Source organism: Limulus polyphemus, unplaced genomic scaffold, assembly GCF_000517525.1.
Source record: "Limulus polyphemus unplaced genomic scaffold, Limulus_polyphemus-2.1.2 Scaffold8143, whole genome shotgun sequence".
Taxonomy (NCBI): Eukaryota; Metazoa; Arthropoda; class Merostomata; order Xiphosura; family Limulidae; genus Limulus; species Limulus polyphemus.
Genome location: NW_013673753.1, coordinates 6834 through 23751, shown reverse-complemented (window position 1 = coordinate 23751; position 16918 = coordinate 6834). Strand labels below are relative to the sequence as shown.

The 16918-nt window shown below is 31.2% G+C and overlaps 1 protein-coding gene across 1 annotated transcript in view; it reads right to left on the bottom strand.

Annotated features, from left to right (window-relative positions):
* The window catches only part of LOC106475144 (dual specificity protein phosphatase CDC14A-like), a 20219-nt gene extending 4942 nt beyond the window's left edge, over positions 1 to 15277 (bottom strand). Inside the window, exons 1-4 of the mRNA XM_022379340.1 lie at positions 14255 to 15277; positions 11277 to 11373; positions 5639 to 5714; positions 3216 to 3308 (exon numbers count right to left, since the gene is read on the bottom strand). Coding sequence (XP_022235048.1) covers positions 3216 to 3308; positions 5639 to 5714; positions 11277 to 11373; positions 14255 to 14321 — 333 coding nt within the window. The 5' untranslated portion in view covers positions 14322 to 15277. The remainder of the gene's footprint in view (positions 1 to 3215; positions 3309 to 5638; positions 5715 to 11276; positions 11374 to 14254) is intronic.
* Positions 15278 to 16918: the final 1641 nt, after the last annotated feature.

Below are 16918 nucleotides of genomic sequence, written 5' to 3'. Positions count from 1 at the left end.
ATCCATTCTTAGAATCATCCAAGTAGCCCTACACTGTGAACCCTTTCAAATAGGTCAATATCCATTCTTAGAATCATCCAAGTAGCCCTACACTGTGAACCCTTTCAAATAGGTCAATATCCATTCTTAGAATCATCCAAGTAGCCCTACACTGTGAACCCTTTCAAATAGGTCATTATCCATTCTTAGAATCATCCAAGTAGTCCTACACTGTGAACCCTTTCAAATAGGTCAATATCCATTCTTAGAATCATCCAAGTAGTCCTACACTGTGAACCCTTTCAAATAGGTCAATATCCATTTTTAGACATAAGACAAAAACTGTACACAATGTTCCAAGTGCGACAGAGATTAATTGATAATAATCTCTTTTAACTTGTAATCAATGTCAAGTGAAGAAATGTTGATGTATCACACCCAATAATAATATATTAAAAATAAATCTCAGAATTGATAATAATCTCTTTTAACTTGTAATCAATGTCAAGTGAAGAAATATTGATGTATCACACCCAATAATAATATATTAAAAATAAATTTCAGATTTATAGAACCAATAATAAAGTAGTTTCACTTTTTTTTCCTGCAACTAATATACCATGGATCCAAGCCTGGACTAAACCCGAGTGTCATAATTTCTTTGACTCACATTTTCACTTCCTTCTGGATTCATTTCATTCTGATGTGCTTCAGAGGTTTTATCAGAATGATGTACATGTGTGTGCATCATGCTATTTAGTCAATAAATAAACTGAGAAATTAATTTCAAAACATTTCCTGAAATACATAAACTAATATATATTTTTTACACTTTTTTTCCTCTTATGTTCTACATTTTCATACTTATTTTTTCTTGCTGCAGCTAAACATGAATTGGGAATGCTTTAACAATATGTTCCTTTTTGTTTAAGCCAAGATAGTTAGATAGGGCAAACTACATACAGAAAAGTTCAATTGAACTGAATCCTTACATCAAATTCATGAATGTTACTGCCCCAAAATGTTACTTGCTTACATTCAAAATAGGTGAAAGACTGTATTTTAAGTATAACTGGTGGAAAAAAAAAGTCATTACTATTCATACTATTACTGAGCAACAACAACAAAATTATTAGTAAGATATTTATGGTATATCTGAATAAGAGAAATACATTATTAAAAATCATGACACCTATAGTATGTCCACCTTTTGATGTATCAATTATATTTTAATTACCACAGGCTGTCTGATGCTCAATACTCATGTGCAGCTTTCAACCACAGCATCGTGTGAAAATAAAAGTTAGAATCCTTAGTATAGATAAAGATAGCAGCAACTCGGTGCATTAGAAAAGTGCCATTATACAGCACGAGTGTTCCATAAAATTTGGCAAATAATAATATAAAAATATTCAAGGAGCCTTTACTGCATGGAAAATAGAAATGTTTTAATAACAAAACTTCATTGTATATACTTTGACTTTTTTAATTTCTACTTCATATGTTTTACTATTTATCGGGCACACTTCTTCTGTTAGCCCCTCCCTCCTGAAAAAAAAAACAATATGCTTTGTTTCCACACTTAAAATGCTTAACATAATTGCATGAAATTTGATACACACTTTTGACATAATGTCTAATTTGTTCTTGAAAAAATTATATAATTTGTTTTAGCATTTGTGTAATATTTTAGGTTTTAAATATTTGGAAACTTTATTGCCAAACTATTTTAAAAAACAATAACAAATACTTCCTTTCATTAGATTTTATTTGTTTGCAAATGTGTGTGTGTGTGTGTGTCTAAAACCATGTAAGTATATCAAAGTTATTTTTTTCAGTAAACCTATAATTGTTTGGTAAACATTGTCCTAGTAACATTATACTCATTTCCTCATCTGTACACACAAGCTCTTACACACAATGAAAGTATTAGAAACTATGAAAGAAAGAAAACTAGATTTTTAAAAATATATCAGAAAGTTCCATTTAATATATCCAACGAGTTCTAAATTGTTTTATTTTCATTAATTATTTATATTTGTTATTTATCTTTATCTACTGAAGTACTTGTGTAGTCATGGAAACAGCATAAAACACCAACAAACAGTAAAAGCATTGACCGATAGAAACACGACTTGCATTTGTATCCTAGGCCTACAATGATAGAGACAATAATTTCCCACTATATTTTTGGTCAAGCTCAATTTCTTTTTAAAAATTATCTTTGCTTTCAATAAATAATAGGCTCTTACATGGGCTGAGTCAGACTAATTTTACAAACACACACAAATTAAAAAGCTTTTGTGTAATCTAAACCACAAAACTTCAATCTTAATGTAATTACTAATCTTAAATATCTTTACGTGATGTTTCCTCACAGAAGAATATTCCTGTGGCTTTCACACAGACATACTATAACTAAAGGTAAACCAATTAAGATTTTCTTGGGTAATACCAATAGCCAATGATTAATCAACCAATACCAATATTTACTAGTAGTGCAGATAAGATAAGTTAAACAACGGAAATAAATTAAAATTTAACTTGTGGGTACTTTTTTCTGGTTGCATTTATTGTTTGTTTGTTTTGAATTTCGTGCAAAGCTACACGAGGGCTATCTGTGCTAGCCGTCCCTAATTAACTAGAGGGAAGGCAGCTAGTCATCACCACCCACCACCAAGTCTTGGGCTACTCTTTTACCAACGAACAGTAGGATTGACCATCACATTATAGTGCCCCCACGGCTGAAAGGGCGAGCATATTTGGTGGGACAGGAATTCGAACCCGGACCAGCATATTGCGAGTTGAGTGCCCTACCCACTTGGCCATTCTGGGCCAGGATACATTTATAACAAAAATTCACAAGTCAATATTTATTTGTTGTATTCAGTTCAGAAAATGCATAAAAAAATAACAATAATAAAAATCTTTTAGAAAACATTTTGCATTAATGTTCCAGTACATATGGCAAAATAAAAACACATAGAAATACATCAACTTTTGAACTTTATCTACAACATTACATAAGGAACTTTATACATGTAAAGTTAAGTATTAATTTAGTCACAAAATAGTCAGCATAATACAAATGAAAAATACAAACCTGCAGTTTGACGTGATGTTATCAGTATTATTAAGCCTATTAAAAATAAAAAGATATGTATTCTGGGCATTTGCAAAGATGAGATAACAAACAATGGATTGCATATACTTATGAATAAGTAATGAACACTTACTGCATATGATCCTATGAGGAAAGCAGCATTGACACGCATCTTACTGTCACACGATGTATAATGAATAATCTTCTTTTTTGTCAAAGAATAAGACTATATAAACAATATAATCATAAGAAACATCAGATACACTAAAGGAGTTACATAAAATTAAAATTTCACTGACTAAGTACTTACACTTTCATATTGTTAGCATTATAGTATAAGGTACAACAGAAGCAAAAATATCAGTTTTATGAAAAAGTTATAACGAGATAATTATTTATAGGTGCATTTTAAACAATCATGAAATGAAAATATGTTGTCATAACACACTATCTGTTTTAACATACACTGGTTATGCATTCAAACCTCATACATTAATCCACAACTTCCAATCAATTTTGAACACATTGATATGCAATGCTTATCTCGAGACCTTCCTGTAAAACATTTATTTATGAATAGTTTTTAATTTTCAGTATTATATAAATACAAATGAATTTTTCCTGTGCAAATCATGAGTGCTTCGAGTGATACATTAGGACATTTAAATAGAAAAACAAAATAAAAAACATTTACACTTTAATATTATGAATATTTGCATTATATTAACAAAGTTATGAATTGTGTCTAAAAAAGAAAAAACTACATAACTCAACAATGTTAAAAATATTTGTTTTAATTTCTTTTTTGCTTTAGCATAAGATCCCCATCATAATCATCAAGTATGGTCTTCTAGTTTTGTACTCGATAATTTTCCATAACTGCCACGCCTTTAACTGCCATCTCTGTTTAGTTCACGCATCTCCAAATGACCACAACAAATGACAAATCTATTACTATGCTCTTTAACACATTTTATTAAATGATAATTTTCCACTTTCCCCAGGAGTAGTTAAAAGTGGAATGTGACATGTGACTGATTACAGCCTTTCAAGTATGTAACAATTACCACATGTTATTAGGTTTGTGCATGTGCCTACAGTTCCACATGCAACCACACGTGTCAAATGAAAAGGACTGGCTATACAAATTGGAATATTTTGTTATATATATATCTCTACTAAGTTACTTTTAGGCACTTACAGAGGCAGGGTAACAAAGTAGTTGTGTACACATTTATAATATGAGCCAAACGATTTGGTTGGTACCCAAAGATTTTACAGACAGGAACATTCGTAAGTTATCCATCCTCTACTTTAAAATTCAGTTTATTGCTAGTGTGGCAATTATAAAATATATAGAGTTCATTTTAATTCTTTCTGAACAAGAAAGAAAACAATATCTATGATGCCAGCATTACATTCTTTGAGAATTGTTTTTCCATCACTGTTGAGAAACCACAATATGGAAGTACACAACTGTATATCCATCAGAATCTTGAATAAAAACAATCCCTGGTTCATAATGGCTGGAGACGGCTTGAATGGGTAATGAAGAAAAACTTATATTAAAGTTTTTCTTCATTACCCATTCAAGCCGTCTCCAGCCATTATTAGTCTCAAAGTGGGTTCCTCGTCATCGAATTTGAATCCCTGGTTCAGTTACAGCCTCTCCCCCACCCCCAGTCCTCAAGACTTCTGTAAGGTTTAGAGTATGTCCCAAATATGTTGGACATTCAACTACCCTGCACAGAGGTTGTTATGCACGTTTTCCTATTTAAGAAACACTTATTTCGATTGTTAGCAGAAACAGGTTGTTTACCAAAGTAAATTTATTTTGTACATTGTTCCAGTAGAAATGGAGATTCCTGGCCTATTATCCATCAATTCAGGCACAGACAGGTATCTGTTAACCCAAACAATCATTAGTACTTCCTCCTATCTCTGTTTGACAGCTCTCTCTCTCATATAACCACATTTTGCTAATTATTAGACAAAGTGCAAAGTTTTTCATTTGATAAAACAAATAGAAAAAAAAATTACATTTTTTGGCACAATGTTTTTTTATTAATATAATAACACAATGTGTCTGAAAAGAAATTAAAACAGCATAGATTTTGAAAACAGTGACCTTTGCCAATCCAGTCAACTTTACCATTCTTGAAATTGACACACTCACCATTTGAGCCCCAAGAATAACAACTCATTTGGATTATAGGGAAAACTGGAGCTCATACAATTTACCGTTCATATTTATTGCCCCCATGGTGTTTTCGTTCTCTAACATGTAAATACCTACTTTGTATAAGACCAGTCTATTTGAATATTTTGGCCAGTGGGTGCAGAACCAATATAATCAACAGAGTGAAGCTCTGCTCAAGAGGAAAAAACTGCTCAGGATAATAAAAACTTTTGAAAATGGGGGGGAATGACATAATTATCAGCAACTGAGACATTTTTTTCATTAATCTATATTCTTAAGGAATCTAATACATTATTAAAAAGAACTATTATTACTAATTACAACTAAATTAGCATTAATTATTTAATAAGGCATACCTTTAATTTTTTGTTCAACTTGCAACAATAACGATAAAGCATACCCAAATTAAGAGGTCCAAAATCAGAATAGAAACTGAAAGAACAAATTAAAATGATTAAAATACAAAAAGAAACCTGTAAATTAACTATAAAACAATTACACAACAAACAGTTGTGAACTGGAAACCTTTTTATTACCAAACTGTTACTAATTACAAACCATAGAAAAAAATGCTATGTGGTCAATGACCTTAGGAAAGCCATGTGACTAAAACACTGACCATTCTTTTTTTCTCCTTCAAGCATTTTAATCTCCTTTTCTTATAATTTCAGATTTTATTATAATGTAGCTGTACTTAATATTAACTTCTGGTGAGAGCAAGATACATAGGAGTATTATTCATATTGACAAATGGATACTAATGTAGCAATGAAACTAAAAATGCTATAACAGGATCTTTATTCTATCAATGTTTTGACCATTAGTTTTCCTTGTAGTTGAAACGTTGAGAGAATAAAGACCCTGTTATATCATTCTTAGTCTCATTTCTACTTCAGTATCCAAGCTACATACTTAGAATGAAACTAAAAATCAACCAGCCAATGAGCATAGCTAATGAAATAACCCTTCTTACATTTCTATTTATAAATACTAGATAGAATGCATTGTTTCATCAAGTGGATACCCATGCTGTTAATGATATTTTGGGTCATAATCCCAATAATATCTCATTAGGTTAGGCCAGTTTATGAAATTTAGGTTAGTCCCAAATACATATATTAGGCTAATAATGCAAAACCATCTTCATATTAAAAGTATTAGCTGAATGCCTGTCATATGATGATAAATTCTACTTAATTTGTCTTCTGAAAATGAAATCTAAATAAATGTTTTATGAACATGTTTTCTAAAAATGTGTATTTTAGTAATAATATATGTACGAATAATACATATCCTTTTTCTAGTATTTTACACAAACATCATCTTTTGTGTACATTTGACCATATCCTGTAACTTGATCTTGATTATAATTTATACTTATGTATGTTATTTTCAAATCTGCTTCTTGATAAAGCCTTATTTAGTGAACCCTGCAACAACAAAAAAACTGGTTTTCAAATAAATATTCCTATATGATCAAATGTCTGAACATGCTATTTATTGTGATGGCAATGGCAAATAATTTTATGGTGAAGAGCAAATACACAAAGGTCTAACTTTTCTTAAAAAATGCTTATAAATGTTTTGATTAAATTTTAAAAAATCTCTTACCTTAGGTGAAAAACATCATTAATGTATTGTAGCACCATCTATTGGGTTGATAAGACATTTAAGTAGTATTTGACACATACAGTGACTGGTGTTTATTGTGTAACATGATATCATCCCTGATTTGATCAATAATTGTACTTGTATTTTTTTGAATATTCAAATATCTTGTTGCTATGTCAATGTTTCAACTACAAGTCTTCTTCAGGAGTCGAAACGTTGAAAATAAAAAGATCCTGTCATAGCATTCATAGTCTCATTACTACCTTATTATCCATTTTTCAACATGAATAATATGTACGAAGAAATAGGTTTTAAGGGAAATATGGTACAAAGAACAGGAAGCCATAGGTTCAAAGGGTTGGGGCATGGAAAACAACATTAAGGTCCTAATTGTAAAGACTAGAAGGATGAAAGAGGAATGAAAGGAATGGCAGAGTATAGTAAGAACAGAAAAAATCCAACAGAAATAGGAAAACAGTAGAAAGTGCCACCTGGTAACCAGCAGTAGTACAGAACTACAAACCCTGGTTGGAGAGCCAAGTGAAGATCTCGCAGATGAGGAACAGAAGGACAAAGAGTGGAAAAAGAATGACAAAAAATATACCACTTTCAGTGATACACCATGAGGGAGGATGGCAAAATAGAATGAGAAAGGATAGGAGCAGAGTAATGGGTGGGAGGGACAGGGAAAGGATAGGATGCAGAAAAACAGAAGACTGTAATGGGAAAAGAAAGAACTTAGGAGACAAGGAAACATATTGGTGCGCAACCTCAACCCATGACTACAAAGAATCAGGTCCTCCACCAAAAACACCTTGGCAGAGGAAAGGAGCCAGATGAATGACCCAGAGATAGGGGGTGGGGTGCAAACGTACCTGAGGAAGAAGGGCATCCCTCCCAAACAAATCCCAGAAATAGAGCAACCGAGTCAGAAGGGACAAAGCTGAGGAAGAAGAATGCACCAATGTAGAGAACATAAGGGAACTATTATTTGCCAAAAAACCCTCAGCGGAACAGTGAATTGCTTTGGAGGAAAAGCTGAATGGAGGAAACATATTGCAACAGGGTAGGGAGGGCAAGATGAAGGCATGATAATTGGGCCTGAGAATAGGCATAGTTTTCATCCAGGCAAGGAGGACAAAGCATGCCAGCACCAGAGTGAAGTTGTGAAACAAATAGTTCAGTATGGAATTAAATACCTGGAGAGGGAGGAAAAACATACCTGTCAGAAACAGGGGACAAATGAAAAATGAAGGAGAAAAATCATACAAAACAAGAGAAAGAGAGAAGGTAGCATACCTGAGAAACCATGTCCAGAAAAGATGAAGAAGGCCTAGATAGGTCTAAGACAGTAGTGGTAGAAGAGTTGGCAAAGGTAGGTGGTGGTAAGATATTTTGAAAATCATCAGCATTACAAATGGGATTCATAGGAGGAGTTATATCTGTATCAAGTTTAGAATAAGGTCATGCCCACATGAAAGAATTTATCTCCAGTTGCACAATACCTGTCACTTCCTCAACAGACAAAGGGGAACTCGACACCATTGTAGTTGTTTGTCCAGCATGAACAATGTCTTATTGTCCCACACCAGACAAAGTGAAGTAACATGACTTACAATTTCATATTGTGGAAATAAAAGGCCAAAAAATCTGCAGGTGCAGCAAATTTGAAACTAAAATCTAAAGTTAATCTTTCCACAACAATGGAATTTTTTTTGTAGATACTTCCATAATTAACACCAATATTAAAAATCTAACAAGTGGAAAAAAAGGAAACATCTTTACACACAAGTTCCAAATTGAGAAGTGATGACTGAACAATCAGTACAGAAAGAGTTAGATGCACTAGAAAGCTGTGTTGCACTTCTATTGGTGGAGGATTGTTGCATGCTCATTTGCATGCAATGATGCAGCAATATCACATGGAAACAATCAAGTAAATATACACAATTTATTACAAAATATAAGTCTAATAGGTTGAGTTTAAAAGTTATAACTGTAAATGTAGAAGTCTAACCTTGGGGTAGCTGATGAAGAAAGGTTATAAATCCTTCAAATGAGTCTAGCTACATTAGCTAGTCAGGATTTTAAAAAAGCATTAATTAAAAACAGTGTTCCTCAAACCAATGATATCAAGTAAACATCTACTAGATTCTTAATAATGACCATTCAACATGGCTGACAGGTAGTCAATTTCTTTTTTTTTTCAGAAAAAAAAGGCCTACATGATTGTTATTTAAGTTTAACTGTTTATCACAATAAATTATATAATCGTACTAACTGTGGTAAAAAAATAGCCAATCTAAGTTTAACTGTTTATCACAATAAATTATATAATCATACTTATAGTGGTCAAAAAATAGCCAATTTAAGTTTAACTGTTTATCACAATGAATTATATAATCATACGTACAATACTTGCATTGTACTGAATCTTTAAAATTGTAATTAAAAAAGTACATTAGATTAGGTTTAAAACTACTTGTTATCTCCTAAGTTGTAAAATAATCTGAAGTGTTTTCTTGGTTTTATATAGTTTTAAACACACTACAAGAGCTCTTCACGTCTTTAGTTACAGATAATGGTTTCAGTAAGATAAACACATACACAGATATAATCTGAATTTATAAACTGTTTTTAAATTTAAAAATTCCCCAAAAGTCTGGATTTTGATAATGAATTGCAACATTTTAAATTTTTTAAAATTTTGCTTTTTAAGAAATATGGAAGATTCACTGCAGAAAGTTGTTTGAAGGGCAACCTATAGCCTCCAGTATTTACTGACACCAAAAGAAACAAAATAATTGTGCTGGTACCATGATATGCCACTTGTATGTTACTGTTTAAATAAGTTAGTTAAGATAATTACATGAATACAAAAAATAAGAAAACAATATAATAATTTTAAACTATATTCAAAAACATTGTTCATGATGTAATTTGAAAACACTGAAAAAAATCAGAAAATAAATCTAAGTCTATAAATTACCAAAAATTCTTAAAAGATTGTAATAAATTAAATGATCAAACAATCAAATATGGACAAACTAATGCTTTAGCCAGATAACTGAATGGTTAAACCCACCCAATTTTAATACAGTTTTCCACTTAGAATGTTTTTTTTTTTATTATAAAAGACAAGGTGAACACTGCATCTTATTATGAGAAAATATTTAAAAACTATAATGTTTTAAGTTTTCAAATGTCAAGAAAACTGGAATTTGCATATTATTTTTGTTAAATCTAATAAAAATAAAAGATCTTTGAATTCATATTAGAAAGACATTTTTACACATACTGAAATTGTGCCTTCTCAATGTGGTCTATTTGTTTTGGTTGGTATATAAATGTACATATGTTAATATAGAGAAATACACACATAACTAATATAAACTCAACCACAAGAACAGGTTACTAACTTATATGATAAACCTTAAGACTGTGTTTCTTCAGATGATGAGTTTGGACCCCATACACCAGGGAAATAATCTAGTCCTGCTGTCTGTCTTTATGTCTTCAGGATCAATCCACGAGTTACATACATTGTTCAGAAATAACTGTGTACATTTAGGACTTTAAACCCCTAATATTTATGTGATTACTAAATAATATCAAATATTAGTATATTTAATGATCATATATAAATATAACTTCCCTTACCCTAAGGTTTGGACTTTCATCAAGCAATATCTCATGCAACCACTACATTTTCCTTACTACAAATATACACCCACCAGCTCAAATAAATTTACTATAATTAAATCATTATGGTTTGTCAAAGAGATTAAAAAAATTGTTGGAGACTGAAATGGAGTTGAAAACGACTCAGTTCAGTACACATAGAAACACTTTTCTAACTGCATTTCAATATGAAATATGCAGTAAGTTGAGCTAAATATGTAAATTTCTTGTTCTGAGTTAACAACAGTGTATCATACAGCTCTGTATGACACCCGAACCCAAAACAGCCAGCTAAGTTTGTAAACAAAGACAAAAATTTCATCATTTTTTAAAAATATCATGCATCTTCTTATGATGCAAAAAGAACAATAATAATATGTAGGCAAACAATAAGGTATAAGCATATGGAAGAATTTTACCAACATATAACATACAAGACTTTTCAACAGAACATTGGTCTGTCTTCTGCATGCATGTTATACTAGCATAATATGCTTCCTTATTCAAGTATAAAAAACATGATATGCTTAAACACCAACAAACTTACATGTAGAACAACACAAAAAAACAGTCAAGAAACAATAAAAGTATTTTCTGTTAATTTTTTTATTTTATTCGTGCACATTATCCGTGATATATATATATATAAAGTGCACCTCAGTCCTAGCCACACTAACCCCTCAGTACATTACAGAAACTTACCTTTCATAGGTAAGCTCATCTTCTGTACAAAAGTAATGAATTGAAGTTGTAGACTTCGGTTTTCCTGTGGACTTTAATGTAGCAAAGTAGAGTCGATCTGGAAAAAATAAAAACAGTACATATTGTTTCTAGCAAACCTAAAATCTAGATTTAAAGTATTAATGATGAGAAAAATCAGTCAGTTGCTCAAAGTTTCACAAGTGTTACATTTTTTTCTGAAAGGAGTATATAAATATTTTATGTATTAACCTGAAACAAACATGAATATAAAACCTAGAACTTTAACAGAGTTTGTCTCAATATATCTTAAAACATTTCTTGCACCTCTTAACAGTAAAATTAATATGATATTCTAAACACATAGTATATTATCTAAATGTTAGAGTAGTTTAAATACACTTACATGCATTCTGGTAATTAAAACTGTTTAACTAAGAATATGAGCATTCATTACAAAACTCCCAAAAATATTATTTTTACAGTATGAATACATACACCTTTCTTTGTTAAGAGAAAACTCAGACATATATAATATGACGTTTTAAACTTGTTGAGCTTTTAGCAATTTGTACTACCCAGCCATTCTCCCATTCCTTTTAATATAACATTTTTAGTCTAACTGTACAAGATATGCTCTTGTTCCTCAAAGTTACAAGACCCTCCTTTGACATGCTCATTAGAATATCTGCAGAGTTCTCAACAGACCCTGCTTGAAACATTTTTAATACAGAGGTATTACATGGATCTCAACCAAGCACGTGGGCTCTGTGGTAGCCCACACACCACCTACCTATAGTCAAGCATTTTACAAATTTCTAGAGAGAATACTGAAATAATAATTCCAGATTTACTTATCCATTTTATTCCTTTTATTAATCACATGGTTCCTTCTAAATTCTAAGGAAATATATCTTGTCTTCCAAAACAGTCTTTCACTATTCTGGAATAGCTGACTGCATGAAGCCTTTAAGTGTAAAATGGTAAAAAACAGTGGAGTAAAGATTTACATAATTTAAGTCTGAAAAAAATTTCAAGTGTATTTATTACAACTGAATACTAGTATTAAAATACTGCAATTAGAGAGAGAGGGTTCAAATAAAGACATATGTGGGAATAACTAGGTATAAATATGTGTGTAATTAAATTTAAATACCATTAAAATATTTAAATTAAAACATTTCTATGTTCTTCTTTATTCACATTATTTTGCTTTCTTAAAAGTATTTAGCTGTATCAATTAAATACAATAGCTAAATTTTGATTAATTTCATAAACAACACTTTAAATGCCCTTTTGCTTTTGTAATAAAACAAATATCTGTCTCCAACCTGCCAATGTAACTGGAGGTGATAAGTAACACAGGATCAAGCAACATAGCAGTGTTGATTTGTAATTATGAAATCTTTCTTTTACCCATGCTTTGCTTTGAATAAATGAGTTAGATAACCAAACAAAAACCACACATAGTTTCAACTAAAATGACAATGTTTCCTACATTGAAATATCCAACTTTTTGTTCAATTAGACAAAGTAAATGAAGCCTTTTCTTTTTTCTGTAAATGTTAAATCATTATAAATGCAGTACTTTCACAAAATGTCTGGTCTTATAACAGCTAGAAAAAATTACTTTAGAACCATAAGATAGGTATTTCTTATACAAATAACATTTCAATCTGTTTTTTTGCATTAAATGTGTTCCCCGCAGAGTAGAGTTCTCAACATCTTTCTTTCCTCATGAAACCCTTCAAGAGTCAAAGACAATCCTATAGAACCCCATACATCTAGGTCTTATCTACAGATGATGATGATGCTAGTGTATAAGAGCAGCATTGAAATGAAATAAGTAAGTAAGTTAATGAAAATTTTCAAATAAAACATTTTCATTTAATTAACCATAGTATAATTTCTATTTTTTTTAATTACAATACAGAAACTTAATTTTTATATTTATAAATCCCCTTTAGAATGCTTATGGACTTCCACAGGTTGAGGTCAATGGGTATAGTGTCACAATAATTATGCAGATTAACTCAAAGAAAAAAAAAAGACCTCAAAACACATTTTATTTTGAATCAATCCCTGAAGTATATATATATATTTTGCTTCTGTTCTATTCAAAAAATTACATTTCATTGAAAAAAATAAGATATTTATATTTCAAAGGAATGCAATCTTAGGTCAACTAACACTGGAAATATCTTATGTTGTATATTACCATCTATGAATTAATGGTCAGTTTATTCAACAACCAGTGCAGTACAAACAAAAGAATAAGTGCATATTTAAATTTTTATTTTATAAAAATATGATTATATATAATTGTTAAATTATGTTTTAAGAAGTACTTTTTAATATTGTTAGTAACCTTGTGGCTTTTTTTTAAATAGTTAAAGCTCTTTAATAAAAAATTCAATTTTACATAGAACATTCCCATAAAACTTAAGACACGCCTACAGTCTATATAGTTTCCTTTACCACCAGTTTATTAGTCATAAGAACCAGACATACTTCATTATGTTAAGTATAACTTCAATAGATATTTAGCTTAACCTCAGAAGAAACACCATTAATTAAAAATTGATTATGACTCATATATTCAATTTCTAAATAGAAAAGGTATGATAACTACCTCAGGTATTCATATAACAAAATTGTTTTGAGGAAAGATTTTATAACTCAAAGGCAAGTTATATATGTAGTCTTGAAATAAGTACTACAGAAGAGGCTTACTTAATCTTTGTGTTCAGCAGTTATTGCTAATGTCATTTGCCTCAAAAACTCACAGTTTTGATTTGACTGTTGACAAATACTCTACTTAAAAATTTATTTATTTTAAAACTTGACTGAGTGGGTCACAAAAATGTAATACATTACAATCTGGGAAGTTAAAGACATGAACTCATGCATGCCGGATTTAAAATTTAATTTTGAAAATAGGAATTACAAAAAAAACAAAAACTTAAGCCTATTTAACCTACCTTTGATATATTCTGCTGTATGTACAGCAAAAACACTGAGAGACATTTCATCCATAATATCACTCATTTATCAGGACACTTGGATCTGTGAAGCTGTTTGATGAATGCAAGAGTCCAGTTCTTATGCAGTATTATGTCTTGAAGTTGATAACAGTTGAACTAAAAACTCGTTTCAACTATCACTCACAACGAAATGGTTGCAAAAAACTAACTCAATCAAGTTAATGATTATTCACGACATTATAAAAGATGAAGAAAACGGAAAACTCTAGTTTCCGCTTTTAATATTGTGACCAGAACTACTTGTTTTTTCATGCTATTAATATTATTCCTAGTTAAGGTCTATTAACACTCTTAGTAAGTAATAGTATAGAAACTAAAACGTCGTCCTAATTTTACGTTAGAAAGAACCAGCAATCCATTAAACTTAAATTTAAAAAAAAATACTATACAGAATGTTAAGTTTAACCAGTTTTAACAGTGGTTGAAAGTCGTTCAGTAAAATACAGCCACGGCTTACACAAACTGAAACCTTATTAACTGAACTTTTAAGTATTTTAAAGTCTAAATTAAGAGTTAAGATTTGAACTTTTGTAAATCATATCCCTATTTACACTGGTGAGTATTTGTAAACTGTGTTCAAATTCAACTTATTCTCAAACAAAATAAGAAAGAGATGATCAAAAATCTATCTTTCCAAAAAGATCATCTCAAAAAATGAATGAATGAAAAAGTTGTCCTTATTCGTTTTTTTCAACAATTGGGGATACCCACGCTTGAACTCGTATTTAAAAATAATTAAAACTGAAAGTAAAAATAAAACACCCGACAGATTATGACGACAGATGTTTAACTAAACATTACTTTGACACATTAATTATTGCTTTATAACATAGTTCTGATAATCCAAGTCATTATCACTATGTAATTTGAATTAAGTCGTTATTTTGCGCTGTCTCAATTACAAAATTAATACAAAAAACAATAGAAATTTACAAAATACATCATCAGCTGCAATCAACTTCCCACTCAGCCATTTTCCTCTCGAAACTATTCGTGTCAATTCAAACGAGTCTATAGTTAATTGCTGTACATCACGTGCTTGTTTCCACCAATACCAAATCACTATTTCCAAGCGACAACTAGTGAGCGACACCTGCTCTCTTGAAATACGTGATAATAAATTTTTAACAAAACATGATTTTCTTTTATGTAACAAGAACAGAAATTTAATATCAATTATTTAGTAAATCAAGTTATTTGCCAAAATTTCATAATACACGATTAATATTTTCAGAAAACAACTTCACATAGAAATACAGTTCTATATAATTTATTTCAAAACGAAAAACAAAACAAAAACAACCATGATTGACGAATTTAGACAAAGACCTAAATTACGAAGTAGAAGTGTCGTCTGCTTATCACGACTACGTTTGTTGACCGATCTCAATCCTGTGGAATGTCATAAGATTTTACCACATGATATCCCCGGGGGACAACTGTATGTCTCTGTGCCCTCATTTTACACTTATAATTTTGGGCCAATCTCAACCAAACTTGGTTTGTACCCTTAAAGTACCCTGGGTAGTAATATACAATTCACCATTCGGATCGGTCCCTCCCCCATCTCATCCTTCTGGGGCCCCTATTTATTCCCCGTGCTATTCTGTTGATATCTACCAATCTTCAAAGGCATCCTTAGACCAACACTGAGAGGGACATATTAGAGATGGCGCTCAAGTTTGACTCGTATTCACCCCTTATTATTCTGTTAGTCTCTATCAAATTTAAAGGCATACTTAGAACACCACAGGAAACGACATAGAAGGTCGTCATTTGGACTTGTTCACCCTATATCACCACACGATGCCACTATGTTTCCCCCTGCGTTGGACGGATATGTCTGCTATAGTATAGAAATAAGGTATATGTCGTAGCTGTAAAAAAATATATAAAAAACTGAAATTAAATTGACTTTACATGGAGTTTACAAACAGTAGTTGATTTAAAGTGAACATGAAATTCAAATCTACAGAAATCTCTTAAAAAGTGGTTCGTCAACTGGTACTAGTCAAAGAAAATGAAATTTGGAAACTATATTTTGGCACACTGACCCTCAGTAATAGTTTTAAAGGTCACCCTAAGCTTGTGAATAACATGTTTTTGCTTTAATTAATAAAGTATAGTTATCGTAACTACAATGTTTCAAAATCTACCAGACACTTATTATCGGGTATGAATGAATATGCGATGAAAATATATGATTCAGTCAATAAGTTAAAAAGAAATGTTTTAAAATAAAAGCTTGTTATCTGAGACCAGGTGGAATAGTCTGTACAAGACTCACAGGTCATTTTTAGCCACAATATCACAGCCCCAAGTGTGACCTAGGCCATCCAAGACTGGCTGAGAAGAAATGGAAGTGTCATTTGTAGATGATGCCTGCCAATTAGAGGTGTTTCCCCAGCAGGTGAAACAGTGACACCAACTGTTGAAGACTGTGAACCATGAGGCAATCACGAGTCTCTCTGAGCTAGGAAATATAGTATCAAGACTACAATGATTTGCAAAGAAACCTGAAGTCATGGAGAGCTTGTAGATGAGCTGCTGAGAGCAACTTGCCACTCTGTCAACCTAGAAAGAACAACTACTCCATCAAGG